General features: G+C 42.8%; 1 protein-coding gene across 1 annotated transcript; it reads left to right on the forward strand.

Annotated features, from left to right (window-relative positions):
• The first annotated feature begins 426 nt into the window (after window positions 1-426).
• Window positions 427-14,029, forward strand: LOC143122546 (BOS complex subunit ncln). The gene is made up of 15 exons (XM_076283336.1): window positions 427-571; window positions 1,650-1,840; window positions 3,174-3,318; window positions 3,459-3,556; window positions 3,710-3,787; window positions 5,807-5,910; window positions 10,559-10,647; window positions 10,812-10,951; window positions 11,386-11,564; window positions 11,887-11,974; window positions 12,090-12,128; window positions 12,782-12,954; window positions 13,080-13,133; window positions 13,250-13,328; window positions 13,468-14,029. The coding sequence occupies exons 1-15, from the start codon at window positions 427-429 to the stop codon at window positions 13,522-13,524; spliced, it is 1,659 nt and encodes a 552-aa protein (XP_076139451.1). The 3' UTR covers window positions 13,525-14,029.
• The last annotated feature ends 9,219 nt before the right edge of the window (window positions 14,030-23,248 follow it).

Here is a 23,248-nt window from a genome sequence, read left to right on the forward strand (position 1 = left end):
TGTCAGGTAAGTGATGCCTTATGTCAACTGGATCTCTCTGAGTATTTCTGTCCTTACCAGTAAGAAGTCTGGGATTGTCACTGTGGTAAACTAACTGTCCTTATGCAAGGTTAATGGTAGAGCTGACACGTCTTCCTTGGTCTAGTTTTGTGGATGATATATAACAAAGGATAGTAGATACTACACCATAAAGTACCTGACCAAGTAGGCTACATTCCATGGGCTTAGAAATTCTCCTTCTGAATTCTGAAATAAGGCAGAAACATGTAACATTACTGTATGCATGCTAACTCACATGGTGATTTGGAAGACTAAGCTGTGCTGGCTATGCTGTGGTCACTCCACTTGTTGCCTCATGGAGTTGTTTTTCCTTTCTCCAGGCCTTCAGGTTACTGGACATCCAGTGTGTTTCAGTGTGTGTGAACCATGTGGCTGAGCAGTGTTGGCGTGACTGCGCTGTTTCTCCTGCTGACTGCGCAGCACCTGCATGCGTCTGCGCTGTCTACCGTCTCCTCCTATGAGTTCACCGGATTCAGGATGCAGCAATATCTGCTGCAGCAGGACAGACATGGTACTGAGACCCTCACGTCTGTGATAGATACACACACACACACACACACACAAGTCACACACACAAGGTGACTAGTTCATTAACAAAATATAAACATAAAATACCTGTGTAATGGGTTGCGTTCCATGGTGTTACTGGTGTGCACTTATGATACACACTCTCTATACAGCTTGCTTTGTACAAGTCATGATATACTGCCGTCACCTGTACACTGAATAATTAAGATTCCCTTGATTTATATTATGAACTGATACAGTATTTCACAGAAATGGCCATAGCCAGAGAACACAACCATTTTATGTCTCCGATTTGCCTGTTCTATTCTGGAGTTTTAGAGCAGTGCTTAATTTCTTTAGTTTTAGAGCAGTGCTTTATTTCTGATGGAAAGGCTTTTGCTCTTATCAGTCATCACTATAAGTGCTTTCAAGCTGTAATCTCATCGTGATCAGCAGTGCTCTGTAATTATCCATAACAGCTGAGAGGTGTTGCTAAATGGCTACTGAGATCTGACTGGAGCTCACCCTCATCTGGCCAAACTACTCCCCAGAATGAGCGTCTGTCTGTCTGTCTGTGTGTGTCTGTCTGTCTGTCAGTCTGTGGACGGATGGGTTATTTTGTCTGCTAGAGGCGCAGAGACAGGCTACACAATGTAACTGTTAAAAAAGCTACCAGTGTTTCATAGGCTGAAATAGAAGTACAGAGAACCACATAGCCATGACAAAAGCTGTTGAGCTAAATCTTAATTTAAACCTCCAAGACATGAAATAAAATATCCCAGAAAATAACCAAAATGTTTTTGTTTGATCAGTTGACATCTTATTTGCCTTGAACAAAAAGTATGCTAAATATGTATGTATACTATACTATATATCTATGTATACTTTTAAAAACTGTAAACTATCTATAAACTCTTGTACATCCTGTACAACAATCTGCACTATAGCTTGTGGAGTGTAGTTCATTCAGAGTGTATTGAATGCAGAAATACTGGTAGTGGTAGTCACAGCAATAAGTTGATCAGGTTTGACACCTCAGCTGCAGACATGGTGTCAGCGTGTCTCGTGACCTCTGACCCTAGGTTGCCGTGGAGCCATCGTGGTGGCGGAGGCGCGCTCGTCCGACTACCCTGGCCTGACGCGCCGCTGCGTGATCATGAAGCTACCGGACTTCACACTGGACCGCTACGAGGAGGCTCAGAGGCAGAAGGCTGCTGCCGTGCTCATCCTGCTGCCCAGTAACCTCTCCGCAGTGCCACCGGAGGTGATACAGGTAACCTCACCTGTTGACCACCACCACATACCCCTATTAGTATCCACACAAGTTCATGTGACCTGTCAAAAATTCATTCAACCCTGTTCTTCCCTACATACATCCAACATAGTGTAGTTCACAGATCTTCAACAAAATCTAAATTACAAAACTTATCAGTTCACATGTCAACACCGAATATTCTTATCTGAAAATAATATTTACATTCTTACTGATAAAACATTTAATTAATCCGCATATCTAAGTACTTATGTTTTCCTATGTTGTGCTTTAGGGAGTGTTTTTAAGGTAAAAAAATGGGACATTTTTTCATTCAATTTCATTCAAATATCTTATTATTTTCTACTATTTTTTTCTCCACTGGCTGAGGTTGAACCCTTAGTGGTTTTAGATAGAGGAGAAAAGTCAGTGAAGTGATGAAAACGGCCAGTGCTGTATACCTCATTCTGTTTTGTTGCTCCGTAGAGAAGACATGAAGTGAATAACAAAAATTCCATCCAACTGAAGAAATGTTCTGGTCTCAGAAGCCCCACAGTCAGCCAGACAATTGATGGTGCTTCTCTTTGTACTTTCACCAGTGTGGCATCATTGTGTATTAGGAATGACTTCCAAACTTCTGCTTATCAACAATGAATGTACCACAGTATTTCATAGAATTTACTGATTGTTCGGAAGGCTGTCTAGCAGCAGAGTGTGCACTCAGCACCCTTATTGTTTGTTTATGTCTTGGTATGTACTATATGGTGCCTGATTGATAACCCCAGTGAAATGCTTTTGAAGGCTGTTCTGTTGGTGATGTTTCTTACCCACAAAGGTTGTTGGTGATTTTGTTGATTGGCCGCTGTGGGAAATCCCCTACCTATAGCACTAGGAATTGTACACCTCTCCTGTGTATATTTGAAAAATATGTTTTGTCTTATATCTTCTCTGTGCTTCATGTGATTACAGTGCCGTGTGTGTGTGTGTGTGTGTGTGTGTGTGTGTGTGTGTGTGTGTGTGTGTGTGTGTGTGTGTGTTACAAGCCTGGCTCAGAGCAATGTAACAGAGTAGGGAAAGGCCACACACGGAGTAACAATATATATATTAAAATTATTAAATGAATAGAACTTAGCAGAATGGGTTAAGTAAAGTCAGTAGTGGAGTTGGATTTGGAAAATAAAAGTGTAAGCAATCAGTATAATGTGGTGCAGTGAATAAGCAAGGCAAGGAGGAGCCAGGCAAGGAGGAGCCAGGCAAGGCCGCGACTGTGTGTGTGTGCGTGCATGCATGCGCATGTGTGTGTGTGTGTGTGTGTTTAGTTTTGCATGCGTGTTGACCTCCATCTCCTCTGCAGAGCTTCATGGAGACTGAGGCGGAGGTGCTGCAGAGGGACTCCCTGATGCCTCTGTACGTGGCGCCCGAGGATGAGCAGCTGCTCTACATGTACGAGGAGGTGAGGCTGGACGCAGCCACCCGGGCCTCCTCCATCATGGTCCGAGGTGAGGAGAGGAGAGCAGAACAGAGAGGATGATGGGAAAGTGGAGAGAAGAAGAGAGCAGAGAGGATGATGGGAAAGTGTCAGGTAGTGATCTAATAAAGTGCAAAACCTTTTGGCTTATTTGACTGTCTGTCCCTCCAGTACTGCGGAGCATGGTGACTGCCACCGCATTTCAGATTTTAGTGAGCAACACCAACCCGCTCAAGCCGGTCACTGATAGCAGCATCATCACACTGGAGGTGAGCCATATCACAGCGCTGCAAAGCCTTACTTATAATCACTTGGGTGGTATAGCTCTCTTATAACAAGCACAACTTGAGTGGAAGTGAGTCTGCACTCAATAAGCTGTAAATGTATGCATTAATGAATTAAATGCACTGCTCTGTGTTTAGGGAGTTTTGCCTGGAATTGGAGAGGACCCTCAGACTATTGTTATCACTGCCCATTACGACTCCTTTGGGCTAGCTCCGGTAAGTCCTGCTAGGGCTGGAGTAGGTCATTTAAGTGAGCTGCAGAGACCTAGCCAGACAACAGTGGATCCATAGTGGGATCATGAGTTAGGCCTAATACTTAAATTCTGTCTGGAAAAAAAATGTCCGGTCTCTTTCAATCTCACCACTCTTTCTCCCACTACTAACTCACCACACTGATCAAATGATTCTGCCTGTAAGACAGACTTGTAGGTCTTTTGTTACATCTAGTCAAGATCTTAGAGCTAGAAAACACACAACATGGTTTCTCTGTAAAGCAGAGAGTGACTACCCTTGTGCTTGGAATCTGATATTAAGGCAAGGTCAAGCTCAGACGAACAGTGGGCAGAGCCATCTGAGGATGAATGACACGCAAGGCACCTTTTTAGTGTGTCTGTGTGCTTCATGCTACAGTGCGCAGCAGTGATCGCAGCAGGCAGCTGAAGCCTGACACACACACACACACACACACACACAGACACACACACACAGAGACACACACACACACACACACACACACACACACACACATACACATTTTTCTTCCCTCTCGTACTGGACGGGCTTCGTCTGTGCTGCTGACCTTCTCGCTCCGTCCCAGTGGCAGCTCTGATTCAGTCAGCAGGTTGCGGTCTGTTAGACTCACTGATTCTCGTCTGCTGCCTGCTGGGAGCCGTCAGCCAAAAAACCGAGACCGTGTACTCGGACGTGTTAGTACAGACCAGCTGCTGAGGCATGGGTTAGCTACTGCAACCGTTAACATCAATTAGCAACTGTAGTGTCTGTATTGTGAGGGGATTGCATTGACACATTAGCGTGTTTTTGAGAGGCCACTGGGAAGGAGAAAGAAGCAGAGCACGTAGTAGAGTGACCGTGTTTGAAAGAGCAGAGCACGTAGTAGAGTGACCGTGTTTGAAAGAGCAGAGCACGTCTGATGTGGCTGCGAGTCTCATTCTTGTCTGACTTCACAGCCCACTGAATTCAGCAGGAGATTTCTAAAGGTGATGGAAGTCCCCTTTATTTCTTCCACCTGAACTGCGCCAAATAACTTCAGAGATATCCATTACTGTCAGTCCTCTGCTTGGATCTTTCCCATGGTATTCAACAATTTCCCATAAAAAAAAAATGATCTTCTGTCTTTATCATAACCCCATTTCTTGGGAGTTTGAACTGGGTTGAAGAGAGTTTCTAATTAACAGAGATATCCATAATGCCATCAGCAGTTGTATGAGAATCATTTAAAACTTTTAGAAGTCTGCCTTCAGTAATTATGTAGTTTAATATTTTTTTTTTGTCATGACGAGGCAGTTTTCTCTATCTGATGCGTCTCTGTCCAAAGGGTTTTAATGTGGAAGGTTAATTATCACAATCCTCTGTCTTTCTCTCTCTTTTGCTCTTTTTCACTCTCCCTCTCACTCTCTCCCCCTCCCTTTCTCGCCCTCTTGTACATTCAACTAAATAGTCTGACAGTTGTCTTTGTGTGGGAGCCCACGTGCCCAGATCACGCTGAGATCAGCTCTAAAAAGACAAAAACGTGTGTGTGTGTGTGTGTGTGTGTGTGTGTGTGCTCGGGGGGGGGGGGGGGTGTAGAACAGCTCTCTTTCTCGACTTCTTCATGGACCATTAACCAGTATTAGCTGATGCATCATTTAAAATGTCCGATTAGGTAGATGACCTGCACCTGCCCTTCTATTACATGTCACAGGGGGTAATTACTCCCATTGACTGTCCAGCAGGGGTGCCCTCTGCCCCGCACCAGACAGATAACAGACTGAGGTGTAACACCAGGGAGGCTGACTGACCAGCAACTGTACAATTAGTGTTCAAGGTCCTGCGTAGTTGCAGAATGTCTGCACAGGTGTATGTCTGAATGGTGTGTATTTCTATTAATAGTTTCTATGTATGTGGATGACTTTATATCTGTTTGTCTCTATCTCTCTGCCCTGTTCTCTTTCTGTGTGTGTGTGTGTGTGTGTGTGTGTGTGTGTGTGTGTGTGTGTGTTTGCGTGCATGCTTCAGTGGCTGTCATATGGTGCCGACTCTAACGGCAGCGGCGTGGCCATTCTGCTGGAGCTGGCCCGTCTGTTCCAGAAACTGTACCGTGACCCCCGCAGCAAAGCACCGTGAGTCACTCCACACACAGACAGAAATACACAGGGACGGGGGAGAGGAGGGAAAGGTCAAGAGAGAGGGAGAGAGATGGAGAGGGAGAAGGCGGGGGACAAGACAAGAATATAATTCAAAGTTCCTCAATGTATTAGATTAGATATTCGAATCACACCAAGAACGATAACGACAAAAATGTATCGTTTTAGCTAATATGAATGAAGACATCCACACATAAACTATAATGATAACGTCACTAAGAACGATATCGTTGGGGATCGATTTCAGAATGATTTTAAGAGCGATACAAATCTGACAGCCAATCAGAATCCATCAAATTTTAGTCATCACATTCATCAACATGACTAAAGACTTTCCTTATCGTTGGTCAGTGTGGACGCTTCTATCAGCATAGTTATAGTTATTATGACCGCCGCTAGCGAAGCGGTCATATAGGGATTGTCAATTTTTTTTTTTTTTTTTTTTTTTTTTTTTTCTGTCATCTACTTCCTGAAATTTTGGTCAACGATACCCGGGGCACCGAAACACCGGGGCACATGAAATTTGGTGAGTATGTAGCCCCACTAGACTTTTACGGAAAAATTTCGTTTGGTCCCCGGGGGCCACTCCCCCTCCGCGCTGGGCCCCCCGAAACCCAAAAAATGCAGTTTTTCCTAAATAACTACCTGAACCGTGGCACCGAGGATGACGAAATTTTTATGGTATGTTGGTCCCAAGGACCCACATCAACCTAGCCCATAATCACTCATTTGTGATTTGCACCCCCCCGGTAAAAAATGAAAAAATGCAATATCATTCTGCTTTAATCGCCCCTCTCTTCAGTAAAGACGTTCAGAACTGCACCAAATTTTATGTGTATGATTAACCTGACATTCTCTGGGGGTATGCCAAGTTTCGTAGAATTTCATCCATGGGGGGGGGGTCTAAAAAATTAAGTTATGTGTATATTTAGTGACTGTACACTCATTGGCCTGTAGATGGTGGTGCGCACACATATACACACGCACACACACACACACACACACACAGGCACGTATACCATCAGTATCGGCAATTAGAACGGCCGATACATAATTACAAATTCAGTAGGATTAAAGGAAAACCAAATATTCATCATAATAATAATTTGGCTGCATTTCCAGTATTGGCGTCACGTAGTCGTTTGTCCACTAGATGGCGCATCGTTGCAGTGAGACGTAATTTTGTTGGAAGTTAATCTAAAGTGGGTTGGAAAGACACTACGCTTCCTACAAGGACAAGACTGTAGGCTACAGTTTACTGCAGAGAACGTCTAAGGGTAGGATGATTTCTGCATGACATGTAATTCCCATTTCCTCTTGAAGCCGAAATAAATCTGAGAATGTTTATCGGACATGCTTGTTTTTTACTGCAGGTAGGCTACGTTAATCCTATCAATAGCATCAATAGCAGAACATAGGTAAAATAATGTTACCGTTAGCATGGTTGAGTGATGGAGGCCAATTTGATTATTGATGTATTTGTAGAAAACCATAAATGCGTTTATAGGCTACCAAGCAAATCGATAACAGCACTAATTGTATCTTTGAACTGTCATCTCATTTGCTTATGACCATAACCTAGGCTACTAACAGGAGCTAAGTGAGTTAGCCACAACACGTTCGCTACGTGATGGTTTTTTAATGGAAAATATATAGGCTACCTGAAAGATAACCTGTCTATGATGCATCCTAAACACCGCTGGGACATTTCTGCTCAAGGTCTCAAAAAGCATCTGAGTCAACGTTCATTCCCAAACACTACACTAGGCTACTTCAATCCTCTATTTTCAAAGGTGATTCAAGTAAGGAAGAGCATGGCTCAAAGTAAAGTAACTGAAACTACATAAATTCGTCAAAGTGAATAATTTGTGTCAACTCGCCGCAATGTAGATTTATTAACGCACCCGTGATGATCTACATCTCCATTTAAACCAGATGTTTTAGAGCGCACGTTGAGATGTATTCAGGGCAGGGCTGTACCTACACATATTTGTTGCACGTGCTTCAAAAATCATTCTTTGCGATGGATGATTTAGTACCAACGTTACACCGGTCAGATACAGTTTTGGCTATGGCTATTCCGTGAGACTGAGGCGCTTTTTGTTTGTTCGAAGTGCGTGTTTAGGGTGTGAGAGGGGAGTCGATGTGATTCCAGCTTGGTAGTTAGTCTATGCGATTAAAAAACACGTGTGTGTGAAGTATCCAAACAATGATAACGCTTTCATTATGGCTGCTTTAGCCACAGACCTTGAGCTACTGTACAGTGGGTTGGGTTCCATTTAGAAGTGTCCACTTCATTCGCCCTTTCCGTGATTCGCCAAGAGGTGGCAGCTTGATACTGTAAGGTGTAAGCCATTGGTTCCAAAGGAGATTTTATTTGGGTCGCTAGCATAGCCTAGTGACAAGTGTTGTATAATAGGCCTAGCATAGGGCCTACCTCAGTGTTTCCCAAAGTCTGGGTCGCGACCCACGGGTGGGTCGCAGGAGAATTTATTTGGGTCGCCAGCCCAGCACACTTTATGTTGTGTTATAGGTCTAACTGATACCATTTGTCATTTGATACCAGGACAGTTAACAGTTTTCTATTAGGATGTAGTTTGTTAACTACCACAGTTACGGTTTTGTCATAAAAGCTCATGAAACTGGCGCATGAAACTGGGGGAAGAACGCATCGCAGAGGGGGAGCCAGAGCATGGATATCTACCTCTCAGAATGAAACCATTCTGTGCGGCGCCTGCCATGACCTGTACCTCGCAGTTGCTAACTGCAAGGGGCATGAATCCGCCTATTTGCACGAACATTAACAGATACCAGTTCCTCAACTTTACCGATTAAAATCTAGTGACCGTGCTGTCAACTAAAGCAGACATCCATAGACCGGATAAGGATTCAAGTTGCATGTAGATAGTTTCGATTGTAGATGCAATCTTTAAAGTTAATAGCAACCTCCTCACATTCTTATTTCTGATTTAAAATGCACAACAGTGCATTATATTAGGCTACAATTTAAATAGACATTTTAAACACTATTTCTCTCGTTTTCTACCTCGCGAACTCTAAAGTAAAGGCGCATTCTTCCGGCTATTGCCCAAAAGCCTTGTTCTGATATAACGATATAATATAATACAATACAATATAACGACTTGAGTTATTTGCTGTTTACATCGGAATTGACGTCCTCAGTGTTATGGACCCATTTGTCTGCAACGCAATGTAGCCTACAACATTTTTTTTAGAAATACAGGAACAGCTTTACTATGCTGACGAATGCGCAACATGCGAATTTCCCCAAACTCTCGGATGCGCATTAAAATGTATCTTTTCAGTAGTCATTTCCAACTTTTCACGCTGATGGTGCTCAAAATGCAACACTACCATGTTCAAAGCAGGATCTATCTATCTAGATCCTATAGCAATGTATGGTTGGGGGAGGCATAGAAAAGTTGGAGAACCTGTGGCCTAAAACAATATTGGTGGTTGCAGGGTAGATTTGAAGTGATATGGGTCGCGATGGTCTGTCATTTTTAAAAAGTGGGTCGCCAGAAAAAAAGTTTGGGAAACACTGGCCTACCTTATATAGCTTATAGTTTGTTAACAGTCACGGTTTTGTCATAACTCCCTCTATGCATTTTTGCATTTAGCTCTGAAACCGGGGGGCGAACACGTCGCAGGGGGGGCGCCAGTGCGTGGATATCTCAATCGCAAAATTAAACAATATTTCTATCGGGCGCATACCATGGACTAGGCTGGGTGAAAGTCAAAAGATTCAGCTTAACCATGGACCTCATAGTTGCAAAATGCAAGGGAACATGAATCAGCATATTATTTGCACAAACAATAACGGACAGCTCTTCAACTTTGCCCGTTAAAATGTGTATGAACAGTCTCGCAACGCATTTCATGAAGGCCCTTTTGGACATGTCAGTTATTTGCACCACTGGGTAAAACGGCATTTTGTTTTAGACTACTGGTATTTAATTTGTGCATTGACAATAAAGCTGAATATCATTTGAACTAGATGACTAAATTTATGCATATGTAGAAGAAGAAACATTCACAAAAATCCATGACATGACCTCTCTTCTTGATAGCTGTTGAAAACTGCATGGAACTGACAGGGATTGTTTTGTTTAATAATAAATAAATAAATACATTATGCTGCTACCTTCTGCTTTTCCCAAATACAATGTAGCCTACAGGTGTACCTTTCATCAGTCCAGTTGCAATGGATGGACTGTGATGAACTGCCCTACTTGTGATTGTTTAGAGATTTTAAAGGTTTTATAACAATGCTACACATTTTTTGGCCCAGAAACAAATCTATTCACCTTTGCAGCGCCAGTAGGCTACTTTGTGTGCGGAATGTGTGCAAACACACATTCCAAACAAGCATACACAAAAGTTTCAAGAGTGGGGGATGGAGTAGAAGATGGAGACAAATTCATTAATATGATTTATTTTCGCGGAATGGACAGGACTGAGCGGCGGTCATATTTTGTACCGCTATGCGGTACATCTAGTCTTTATAGTTATCGTTACTGGTGTAAACGGCCCTTTAGCATAAAATGAAACAGAACATCTGTGTTGATATGCAGGATAGACTGAATCGTCCTGTGTTGTACAGGTACCATCTCCTGTTTTCATTGACTGGAGGGGGGAAATATAACTTCCTGGGCACCAAACGCTGGCTGGAAGAAAACATGGATCATGCAGGTGAGAGAAATCCGCAAAAATCACACACACGCACACTTTCAAATGCATGCACTGACATTGTGGCTTAATCTGAAATGTTGATGCCTTGGCAAATAAGACCACCCTCTCTCTCAGATGCAATCATAATTACATTCACTCACACTTCAAATTGTCTCCCATCACAGAGTCCAGCCTCCTTCATGACAATGTGGCATTTGTACTGTGCTTGGACTCTCTGGCCAATGGGGACGAGCTTTACCTGCACGTGTCCCGCCCACCCAGACCTGGCACCCCTCAACACGAGTTCATCTATCAGCTGGAGCAGGTGGGGAGCACAGTCTCGCCTAACATAGCCTCAACATTTTAACTCTAGTCTGAACTTTTACTGCAGATCATAGAATTTCACACACTTCAATAAACATGCTTGATAAGAACTTTACAGATTCCACGGACATTCAAGAGATCAAGTCAAAGTCAATTTTATTTATATAACACATTGTCATACATAATCATCATTCAATGTGCTTTACACAAACAGAACAAGCAAATAAAATGGAAATATCCCAAGTAAACCTCTTCATGGATGTTTAATTTGGTGCCATAATATCCGCCACTAACTGATCTGCTGACTGTTTAGGGATATGTAGTCAAATTTCATTAGGCCAGTGCAATGAGTTTATATCAGTCTCTCTCCAAAACATAGTAATGTCGACAGTAGGCTAACCAGAAACTGAAACTTCTCCACCATCACCATGTTAGGTGATCGCGTCCAGGTTCCCCTGGGTGAAGTTCGACATGATCCATAAGAAGATCAACTTGGGGGACCCCATGATGGCTTGGGAGCATGAGCGCTACGCCATGCGCCGCGTCCCAGGGTTCACCCTGTCCCACCTAGAGGACCCCAAATCAGAGCGCAGGGGCTCCATCCTGGACACAATGTGAGTGACCACGAATGCAGACCCACTCCCACACAGCCACATGCAAATGCTACTGTCTGGTACACCATATGTCAGTTCAGTTTGAAGTCCTTGATGAAATACACTAACATCTTTGTTTTGCCACTTCAGAATGTAGTTATTATGCATATGTATGCTCTTCAGATTTTTCTCATCTGACTTAGTATCTTGAAGTATTTCATCTAGTATAATCTGTGACCAAAAGGTTTATATTGTAGGTATATTGAGTGGGTGTTTAAGTCAGGTCATTTACACCGTGTCAGATACGTCTGCAGCACTAAGAGGTCTTACATGCTGTTTAAAGGTCTCAAGTGGACATGAGGAGACTCAAGCGCAACGCGGTCATCATTGCCGAGTCACTGGCCAGGTTCATGTACAATCTGTCTGACAAGGTAGCCACTTCTGGCACTTAAACACACACTCAGACACAAGTACACATCATAAACATGCCTAAGCTGAGATTCGCCGTTAATGCCTTTGTTTGTGTATTTGTGTGACGTGCTGAAGGGTTCACCAAAGGAGATCCAGCTCTTCAGGGGCCAATTGGTAAGAATCTCAGCCAACCACAGCCACATTTCAAAACATGTCACGCCCATGTGTTTGGGATAGATCACATTCTGGCCTCTTCGTTTCCCTATGGGTCTTACGGCTCCCTCTGGTGGCTGCATCCTATACTGCAGCCTCCCCTTCCACAGAGGGCTGGTACGCAGGTTAGCAGCTGGTCCCGCTGCAGCAAATGATGAGTCTCATTACAGAATGTAAAGCTGATTTCACATGATTACCCACTTGATGGGAATCATGATTGTCTTAGTGATTTTCTAGAGAGGTTGTGTGACTAGAATACATAGACTGAAATGCAAGTGATGATATGTGGTTCTGTTGGAGGCAAAAAAGCATATTCCATTATTCTATTACCAATATGTTACTAGTTTTGGGTGATTCTACTCTAAATTCTTTTAAACACTGAATGCTGTGCATGAGGTTTCTTGGTTGCATTACAAATATAGGTATATGTGCATGTTTATTCTTTTCATTGAAAATCACACACTGATGCAACTGTGCAGACAAATGCCATTGTGGATGAGATGGTGTTACTGTGTAAAATGATCGTATAACTAACACAGTGCATCTCACATATGAACATACTCACTGAAGGAGAGAGCAAGAGAGAGAATAAACCTTTGCACTTTTTCTCTCAGGAAGTGCAGGACAGCCGTTTATCGGCACTGATGTCCTTCCTGACCTCTGCCCCTCGAGCCAGCCAGCTGATGGACAAGGAGCCGGCCCAGAGCCTCATGATCTCCACCCTGGAGCAGGAGCTCAAGCAACACCTGCTGCAGGTCTACAGACACACCTTCAAACAGGACCGCAGGTACACCTACATACACACACGCACAGATACACACACACACACACACATCTATTTGCACACAGATTATCACTATAAATAATTTACAAAATGTACATAATAAACATGCTATTTTTTTTCTGTGACAGGGACCCTGATATAACCTTCTATGATCAAATGAATCAACCTATGACGATGTACAGGTCAGTATATTATCCCATGTTCTTTTCAATATATGCCGAACATCTCAACCTAGTCATAGAGTGTCTTGGATTATCCTAATCTGTCAATAAGAAGGATCCCTCTGACTGGATTTCAGGGTGAAGCCTGCTGCGTTTGATCTGTTCCTGGGAGGCTGTATTGCAGCCTATTTGGGCATAATCTACTTTGCCATTCAGGTGTGTGCTGCTTTTACTGGTCCTGTCTTGTTTGAAAGTCGGTTTGTTTTTGAAACCTGTAAAAATATTACATTTGCTGCTCTGGGTATTTTGTTTTCCCTCTTAACACTAACCATCTTATTGATTTTTCTGCCGTCAGAATTTCGGGTACATCTACAGCAAACTGAAGATGGCAGTGAAATGGAAATACCAGTGAGGTTTGCCTCTCCAAAGACGGGCATTTCACCTGCTGTTGATCCTTGGACTCCTCCGATTCCCTGAAGTCCCAACTGTGTCCACTCACCTCAGCCATTCTGTATCCGTTAGTGAGCCTTGGTTTGCACAACACACCAACTTTCTGTTATTAAACTTCTTTGGAGTTTCTCTGCAATAATAATCTGAGATCAAAATGATAAAAAGCCTGGACACAAGAACAAAGTGGATAGTTTTACCAGATAGGTGTGTGTTTTCAGTGAACAGCAACCTTTTTCTAATTGTCTTAACAAAACACTGTCTTACTTTATCAAAAAGATGTAGCCTATTTCTAAAGTGTAGATAAAAAGCTGTGTGTTTCGCAAGATAGAGAAACGCAACTCTAGTGTGATATAGCATGTGAATATCGATTATGTCTATAACATACGGGTATTATCCATGTTTTCATATTCTTCTAACTTTTCTATGTATTTTGTAATTTTTCCATTAAAAGTCTTTTTATCATTGTATCTATTGCTGTGCTTATCTTAACTATAACACATGTATGATATTTTAGAAAAGTTGTAGAATACCAAGGCACTCATCTTCTTTGTAGTTAAAATGCCTTTATTTTAATGGGCACAACATAATTAAAACACTTCGACGCGTTTCGGCATGAAGCCTTCGTCAGGAAGTGAGCAGTCTGAAAATAAAAGACATCAATTCCATGAGTGTTCTCAGGTTTGTGGGTGGGACCAATTAGCTAATGGCAAACCCCTCATTTACAAATAGTGGGGGGCCTTAAGCACATAAATAGGTCGTTTCGCGCAATTTCTTCTAAAAGTGCCAAATTTGGCACAGATGTAGCTCAAGTTATACTGAAATGATTTAGCTCGGGCGCCGGAGCCAGAGACCCTCGGAGCCAAGATGGCAGCAAATCCAATATGGCCTCTGGTCAAAAAGGGTTCCGACTAGCTTTTAACCACATGAGCTACAAATACAAACTTGATGTCTTTTTTAACTTAATTGATCATGGGAAACACATAGGAATGTTTATATTTATGACCCAGTATATCTGGACAGCTTAATCCTCCAATTTCAATATGGCCCCTGTCCAAAAAAGCAGTTTTGACTGTAGTTATACCCCATTGTTTGCGCCAATTTATCTACAAGCACCAAATTTGGCACAGATGTAGCTCAGGTCATACTGAAATCATTTAGCTAGAGCGCCGCAGCCAGCAACCTTTGGGGCCAAGATGGCAGCCAAATCCAATATGGCCGCTGCCTGAAAAGGGTTCTGAACCACATGAGCTGCAAATACAAACTTGATGTCTTTTTCAGCTTAATTGATCATGGGAAACATATATAAATGTTTATATTTATGACCCAGTATATCTGGACCCCTTAATCCTCCAATTCCAATATGGCCTTACACCCCATTGTTTTTGCCAATTTATCTACAAGCACAAAATTTGGCATGGATGCAGCTGAGGGCATACTGAAATGATTTAGCGAGGATGCCGGAGCCAGTGGCCCCTGGGACCAAGATGGCTGCCAAATCCAATATGGCCGCCACCTGAAAAGGGATTACTGTAGGCTGCATATTTTGAACCAGATGAGATACAAATGTAAAATTTATAAATATTTTACCTTTTCTGGCTATGGGAAACACAAAATATATATATTTATGATTGGGTATATGTGGACCCTCAAAGTCCCCAAATGCAATCTGGTGACTGTCCGAAAAAGGGTTTTGACTACAACTTTTGAACCGAATAAGCTACAGATCAAAACTATTTTTTTTACCATGACCACACATTAAATAACCTAAGCTTTCTCAAAAAATAGAGTCTGCTCTAGCCTAGAAATCTAGACGCACCCTAGCGGCGGCAAATTAATTTGCTCAGCCTGTACGTCTAGTATCGAACCATAGGAATTTCTTTTGGCTTAACACCGTGGATGTTATCCAATCACAGCGCTCTATTTCGTTACAGAGTCTTAAGGCGGGCTTAACAGGATAACGACAGTCCTGTGACGGTGAACAACAAGGAAGGTGGCTATGGCGAACGAAGAGCGGTTGTTTAATTCGGCGTTGGCGTCAACTTTGGAGGAGTTGGACTTGTGCTTTTCTTTGAAAGTTGAGCAACACAATGCACTTAAGTCATTCCTTTCTAAGGATGTGTTTGCCGTTTTGCCTACCGGATACGGATATGGTCGTAGCGCTGGCCTATTGCATGCCTAGGCAGTTTGAAAGACAATTCTCTGCCCGCCCCTTGGATTAAGCGAGGTGAATGATTCGATGCCAGACTATACATCTCAATGATATAGGATGGCCCCGCCAGGCTAAGTCTGCTCTGCAGCTGTGGCCTACTGGTTTGCGCTTCAGACTTGTAACCGGAGGGTTGCCGGTTCAAACACCGACCAGTAGGAACAACTGAAGTGCCCTTGAGCAAGGCACCTAACCCCTCACTGCTCCCAGAGCGCCGCTGTAGCAGGCAGCTCACTGCGTTGGGATTAGTGTGTGCTTCATCTCACTGTGTGTTCACTTTGTGCTGAGTGTGTTTCACTAATTCACGGATTGGGTTAAATACAGAGTCAAATTTCCCTCACGGGATCAAAAGAGTATATATACTTATGTGGCCCTACGAAAGTCCTCCACTATTTCCCTTGTCTTAGCCACATTCAAGACAAGGTGGTTGTTTCTGCACCATGTCACAAAGTGGTCCACCAGTTGTCTGTACTCCGTCTCCTCACCATCACTGACACACCCCACAACTGCAGTCTGTGAACTGTCTGAGAACTTCTGCAGGTGACATGACTAAGAGTTGTACTGGAAGTCTGAGGTGTACAGTGTGAAAAGAAAAGGAGACAACACAGTCCCTTGTGGTGCTCCTATGCGACTGACTACCTGTTCAGACACACACCCTTTCATTCTCACAACCTGTGGTCTGTCAGTCAGGTAATCAGTAATCCATGAAGTTGTGGAGGTGTCTACTTGCATCCTTCAAAGCTTGTCACGTAGCAGCATAGGCTGTATGGTGTTAAAAGCACTTGAGAAATCAAAGAACATGATCCTCACAATACTGCCAGCCCCTGTCCAGGTGAGAGTGTGTTCTATGAAGCAGGTAGATTAAGGCATCCTCCACACCCACCTCTGGACGGTATGCAAATTGTAATGGGTCCATGTAGTGGTCACCTGTGCCCTCTCAGAAGATGACCAACAACAGTGTTTAGCCAACTACGTCCTTTCCTACCAACTTCCTTCCTAACCAGGTGTACTTTTTTCTATAAGTGTTTTGTTCTTATGACTACAATTGTGAGAGAGACCATGAGAATAAGAATTCATGAGAGAGCAAACAGTTATTGTGTGCACATCCCACCTTCTGGCAGGTGCAGTACATATTAAAACTTACTCAATTGAAAAAATATAATGTCCGCAACACTGCTTTTGACTCCCATATGTTTAATGCACAACAAGCAACGTTTCGACCCTGCTCTTCTTCAGGCAAAAATTCATGAGAGAAACCATGATAATTCACTGTTGTTATTTTTATGTTATTGCTGTTTTTTTTTATATGCTAAGCAAACCTTTGAAGAGTTTTGGACAAATTGACTATATTATTCTTTTAACAATTTGACATACTATAAATATTGCCTTGCAATAATAAATATGTCTTATTCTTTCTTATATGATTACATTTCGAAATGTATTCACCTGTGGTACACCGAAAGCATTCCACTTTTATAAGGAAATTAATCCACATTGAGAATAACCTTCAAAGTTGTGGTAAAAAAAGATTTTCAACCAAAGTCTTGAAAAGAATACAGGTTCCAGACTTACACAAGCGTACATATAAATATGCCAATGGACTTCCTTTGGTCAATAAACTAAAAAAATAGAGACAACATCCGCATTTGGTTCAAAATTTGAAGCCAAAACCCTTTTTCGGACAGCAGCCATATTGAATTTAGGGAATTTGGGGGGTCCTGATATACCCAATCATAAATGTAAGTATTCCTATGGGTTTCCCATAAAAAAAAGGTCAAATAGACATCAAGTTTTTATTTGTATCTAATCTGGCTCCAAAGCTATAGCCGAATCCCTTTCAGGCGACAACTATTTTGGATTTGGCTGCCATGTTGGTCTCAGGGACCATTGGCTCGGGCGGCCTGGCTAAATCATTTCATTATGCCCTCAGCTGCATCCGTGCCAAATTTGGTGCTTGTAGATTAATTTGCACAAACAATGGGATGTAAGGCCCCATACTACAGCCAAAACTGCTTTTTTGGACAGCGGTCATATTAGAATTGGAGGAATAAGGGGTCCAGATGCACCGGGTCATAAATATTAACATTCCTATGTATTCCCCATGATCAATTAAGCTGAAAAATATATCAAATTTGTATTTGTAACTCATGTAGTTCAAAAGTTATAGCCGGAACCTTTATCGTGCAGCGGCCATATTGGATTTGGCCGCCATCTTGGCCCCAAGGGCCGCTGACTCCGGCGCCCTAGCTAAATCATTTCAGTATGACCTAAGCTACATCTGTGCCAAATTTGGCGCTTTTAGATGAATTTGCGCGAAAATGTGCTTAAGGCCCCCCACTAAAAGGTAAACCCACAGAGAAACAGAAAAATAAACAGGTATTGATGGTGGTCAGCAGGGGGCGTCATTCCACAGTCTCTAGAGACATAAAAGAGTATTTAGAGAACAAAAAAGAACATGCATGCAATACATTTATACAACAATAGAGCATTTGTGTTTACAGGAAATGGAAATATTCCAACTCATCATTTAAACCTGGATATAAAGTAGCTCTTAATTTAAAAATCTCTCTCGTTGGTTTAATTGTTTCAATCTATCACCCCCTCTCATTGTTTGTGGTATATGATCTATACCTAGCTCTTAAAATAGCAGGGTCACTATTGTGCTTGTCTTTGAAATGACGGGCCATTGGATAGTTGTCATTTTTTGTTCTTATCGCATATTTGTGCTCTGAGACTCTATCTTGTAACCTTCGTTTGGTTCTGCCGATGTAAAAAACATTACAGAGGGGACATTCCAGTTTGTAAATCACAAATGTAGTTTTGCAATTAATAAAATGCTGTATCTCATGTGTTCTTTGACTATGTATATCTTCAAATGTTTTACCTTGAACTACAGTAGGGCAGTGATTACAATGACCACATTTGAAGCTACCTTGTGGTTTCTTTGACAGCCAAGTGTTTTTAGAGGGTGGTGGTAGATAGCTGTGGACAAGTTTGTCATTTAAGGTAGGAGCTCTTTTAAAACTGAAAACTGGAGGCTCTTGAAAAACATTTCTCAGAGAAGCATCACACTGTAATAAATTCCATGATTATGTTTTTAATGTGATTTGCTTCAGTGCTAAACCTTGTGGAAAAGAAAATTCTCCCAGAACTTTGTCTGGACCACTTCTTAACAGGGATTGTCGGTCTAGGTTCTCAGATCTGTGCTTAGCACTCTGGATGGTTTTCTTTTTGTAACCTCTTTGAATAAATCTATTTTCCATAGATAGGTGATAGATTGAAACAATTAAACCAACGAGAGAGCTACTGGATTTTTAAATTAAGAGCTACTTTATATCCAGGTTTAAATGATGAGTTGGAATATTTCCATTTCCTGTAAACACAAATGCTCTATTGTTGTATAAATGTATTGCATGCATGTTCTTTTTTGTTCTCTAAATACTCTTTTATGTCTGTAGAGACTGTGGAATGACGCCCCCTGCTGACCACCATCAATACCTGTTTGTTTTTCTGTTTCTCTGTGGGTTTACCTTTGTAAATGAGGGGTTTGCCATTAGCTAATTGGTCCCACCCACACACCTGAGAACACTCATGGAATTGATGTCTTTTATTTCAGTATGCCACACAAGAGACTGCTCACTTCCTGACGAAGGCTTCATGCCGAAACGTGTCGAAGTGTTTTAATTATGTTGTGCCCATTAAAATAAAGGCATTTTAACTACAAAGAAGATGAGTGCCTTGGTATTCTACAACTTTTCTAAAATGAACTAAGCCTGTCACCAAAAAGCACCACCTTTACAAAGTTTTGACTAAGTTCCTGGTAGCACTCCAACTGGACTTGATTCTCACATGTATGATATTGTTTGTCCACTTGCCATGCTAAACCATGCAGAGAGGCAACAAATGAGATGCTAAAATGACCGAGCATGAAAATTTAATTACCTGAGTTGTAGTAGAACTCATGACAAAGTAAGAAGATACTCTCTCTCTACCTCCATTTCTTTCTCTCTCTACCTCCCTTTCTCTCTCTGTTCCTCTCTTTCTTTGTAACTGAACCATGAGTGAGCAATAAGAGTGAATGGAGCTAGTCCTCTCGCTACTCTGAGAAGGACGTTTCTGGAAAGATGGAAAGAACACAATGACCCCCATGTTCCTCACAATAACCCATAGAGAAAGGGCTCAGGTGACAGTGTGTTTGCATCTGACACATACACCAGGACAAACATGCCTTCTGATGTATAGACAGGCAAGTTCATGTAGCCTATTTTAAGAAGGCAATCCAATACCTTTCTGTGGAGGGGCGATCACACAGCCAGCCATCACACACTGCTACTCTTTGTAAACTACCTTGTACATTTTTTAAAGGCCTCTTCAACTAGTTTTTCTTATTTTATGTCTTTATGACTCATATGTTAATTTTTGCCCAGAGGCATGGTGACAAAGATGTTCAAGAACATAGAATCGCCACTCAAAGAAAATACTTAGCAGAGAGTGGAGTCACGCCGAGATGAAAACAGCCTCTGATGTGAGGTAAAATCACACCACAGATAGTCAACCCAGCACTTGTTCTGAGAGCAGCTTGCCCTTAATGTGAACAAGTCAGATGACCTTCATCGAGACATCCTCGTTAAAGCATGACATTCAGCAGATAATTGGTCCCTTTTTGCTTTCACTTGTATAGAGACAAAGCAGCGACTGGACCCCAAAGTTAGAGATTAGAATGTACCATGATGTTGACAATTTAGTGCATCTATTGATTTTCCCTATGTGCACTGTAAGTGTGTATGTGTACATGTTAGTGTGTGTATTGGCATGTGTGTCTGTGTGTGTGTCTTTGGAGGGGGTCTCCTCCACAATCCCTGGTCAGGGTCCAGTTGTTGGCCAGTGGATACAAAAGGCTCTTTCAGGTGTAAAGCTACATTATTAATGGACAGGAACAAGGAACTGGTCCTGAATCAATTGCCCCCCCGGGAGAGTGTGGAGATGGAGAAGAAAGCAGAGCTGCCTGGCACTGTCTCTGGTACCCCCTGTGAAGCAGACACCCAGTGAGACAGACAGGAGAGATTAGATGCTGTTGATGGAGGCCCACTTAGATCTCAGACAGTTTGTTGTTGAGGATATGCAGTGAGGAGTATGTGAATCTATAAACAGATGTGGATGTCATGGCTGAGTTCTCTCTGAGGATGTGGACTGGATTGTTTGATCGGCAGTTTACAAAATACCATCAACTGAAAGAGAGAACGTGGTTTGAAAGAAACAAAGAACAACACAGAGCGGAAAGAGAGATGGATAGAGGGTAGGTGGATGAAAGTGAGAAAGAGGGGGGAGTGTCCAGAGTAACGTTGGACACACAAACACACTCACAGTGACCAGTGGAGGAGCAGCTGCAGACTTGTCTGTGTGTGAGTGAGTGGGTGGATGAGTGAGTGTGTGTATTTGCGTGTGTGAGTGTGCAAGTGTGTGCTGAGGCGATGAGCCCTCAGCTCCATCTCAGCACGTACTCGGAGGAGTTCAGCCCCTCCGGCCGCTGGAGAGCCGCTCAGCCCTGCCGACCCAGACCCTCCTCCGCTCACCGCCGGAACAATCCGCACCCACGACCGGTAAGAACCAACAGCCTCACCCACACAACACCAACAACTACCTACAGTCAGAACCAGTGAGGATGCAGAACCTTTTCATTCATCCGACATGCAAAAGGACCTGAACCAAGACAGCACACTCTATTAGTAAGGATTCATCCTGATGTCTTGGTAGGTATACAGGGCTTAAAATGGCCTGGAAACCCTTGTGGACTTATAGAGATCCACAGCTAAACAAATCATGACCTACTTAGTCTAAGGTCCAAGGATAATAGGTTAGTATATATGAGCAACTAGTAACTTAAAATGTCTATAGTCAACGACAAAAGGTGCATATAACTTTTAGGACTAATCGAATTTAAAATCACGTCCATCAAGAACCGGTGATGAGGTAGGAGATACATTAAGGAGATGAATAACTGATTCTGACCAGATACCTATAAACCTAGCAAAAAATATTCTAGCAATTTCCATTTTATTTGGGGCAAGTCTTTCAGTATTCTGACCAGGTTGAAGCAGTTATTTACACATTTATCCCACACTCTAATTTTAGCTGTGGTGTGCTGTACCCCTCAGCAGGTGAAAGCTCGGCAGCGCACATCCATTATTCACCTTATTATCACCCTGCACGGTGTGAGCCCAACATTAGCCGCCTCGTCCCGTCTGGGAAATCAAAGTCTTGGGGAGGCGTCATCAGCAAAGCACAAGACAGTGGTGGCCGCAAAGTGTTGATATCTTGCAGGAATGAATGTGTAAATTGTTCGAAGTGAGAGAAAATTATCTATGCCGCTAAATATGTGGAATTTCAGAGGGGGCAATCCTTTGTGCCTGTAATGATTTGTTATTGTTGAGTAAGGAGAATGGCTTGACACTAAAGAGTTTGGCTTTATTTTCAGCATGCACTCTCCTGCCGTGATTCTGAGAAAATCCTGTGTTACCTCAAGCAGCTCTTTGAAGGAGGCACAGTTGTGGAGATGTTTGTGATTGACCTGATTTGGGGAATGGGACAAATGAAACCCACTCTAATCATGTTATCTCAGCAGGGAATCAAGCAGAGCTGCTGATCATTATTTATTGATCACTGCACAGTGCACAACACAAAGGGTTTGGAGTGAGCCACCATGTGTGATTGTTTCTGTGTGCGTGCGTGCGTAAGTGTGTGTGTGTGTCCTGGAGCCACAGAGGATGCAGGGTTTCTTATTTCCTATTATGCTCTGACATGCAGGACTTCCTGTTCCCCTGGAAACCACAGACAGGCCGCGGGCCGCGACCTCCACAGCAGGTGACAGCCCCACTGACCCTGATGACTCCAGTGGCACCGGTGGCACATGGGGCGCCTCTGTTCCCCCCTGTCAGACACATGTCAGTGCAGTGCCCAGGTATGGATATGTGCATAGCGCTAAACATCACAGTGATTTATTATGTAGTTGATTATTATTATTAGTTAGCCTGGAAAATCCAGAACCTGATAATACCAAGCTAATGCATTAGATAATGCATAATGTACCAAGCATGTATTAGAAAATCTCACTGCACGCTATTGGATAACACTACCACCAATATTTACTGACTGATTCAGTGCTGTCGTCATCTGTTTAGCTCGCCTCTGGCCTGCCTAAGTATAAGTATAAGTATATACTCTTTTGATCCCTGCATTTATCCAAATCCGTGAATTAGTAACACACACACAGCACACAGTCAGCACACTGTTAGGTGAAGCACACACTAACCCAGAGCAGTGAGCTGCCTGCTACAGCGGCACTCTGGGTTAGGTGCCTTGCTCAAGGGCACTTCAGCCGTGGATGTGGGCATGTGAGAGCAGTGCTCAACCACTTCCCCCGCCCACATTTTTCCTACTGGTTGGGGATCGAACCGGCAACCCTTCGATTACAAGCCCGAAA

This window comes from Alosa pseudoharengus, unplaced genomic scaffold (assembly GCF_046254945.1).
Source record: "Alosa pseudoharengus isolate Yale_2024_CS ecotype anadromous, Long Island Sound unplaced genomic scaffold, YU_APseudo_1.1 YU_APseudo_1.1_scf_14, whole genome shotgun sequence".
NCBI lineage: Eukaryota > Metazoa > Chordata > Actinopteri > Clupeiformes > Clupeidae > Alosa > Alosa pseudoharengus.

Bases quoted from the DNA above. Each gene is read 5' to 3' on its own strand.
- LOC143122546 (XM_076283336.1), top strand. From the start codon at position 427: ATGTGGCTGAGCAGTGTTGGCGTGACTGCGCTGTTTCTCCTGCTGACT. The intron at 572-1,649 runs GTACTGAGACCC...CTCTGACCCTAG, and splicing joins GCTGCAGCAGGACAGACATG to GTTGCCGTGGAGCCATCGTG. The intron at 13,134-13,249 runs GTCAGTATATTA...ACTGGATTTCAG, and splicing joins CAACCTATGACGATGTACAG to GGTGAAGCCTGCTGCGTTTG.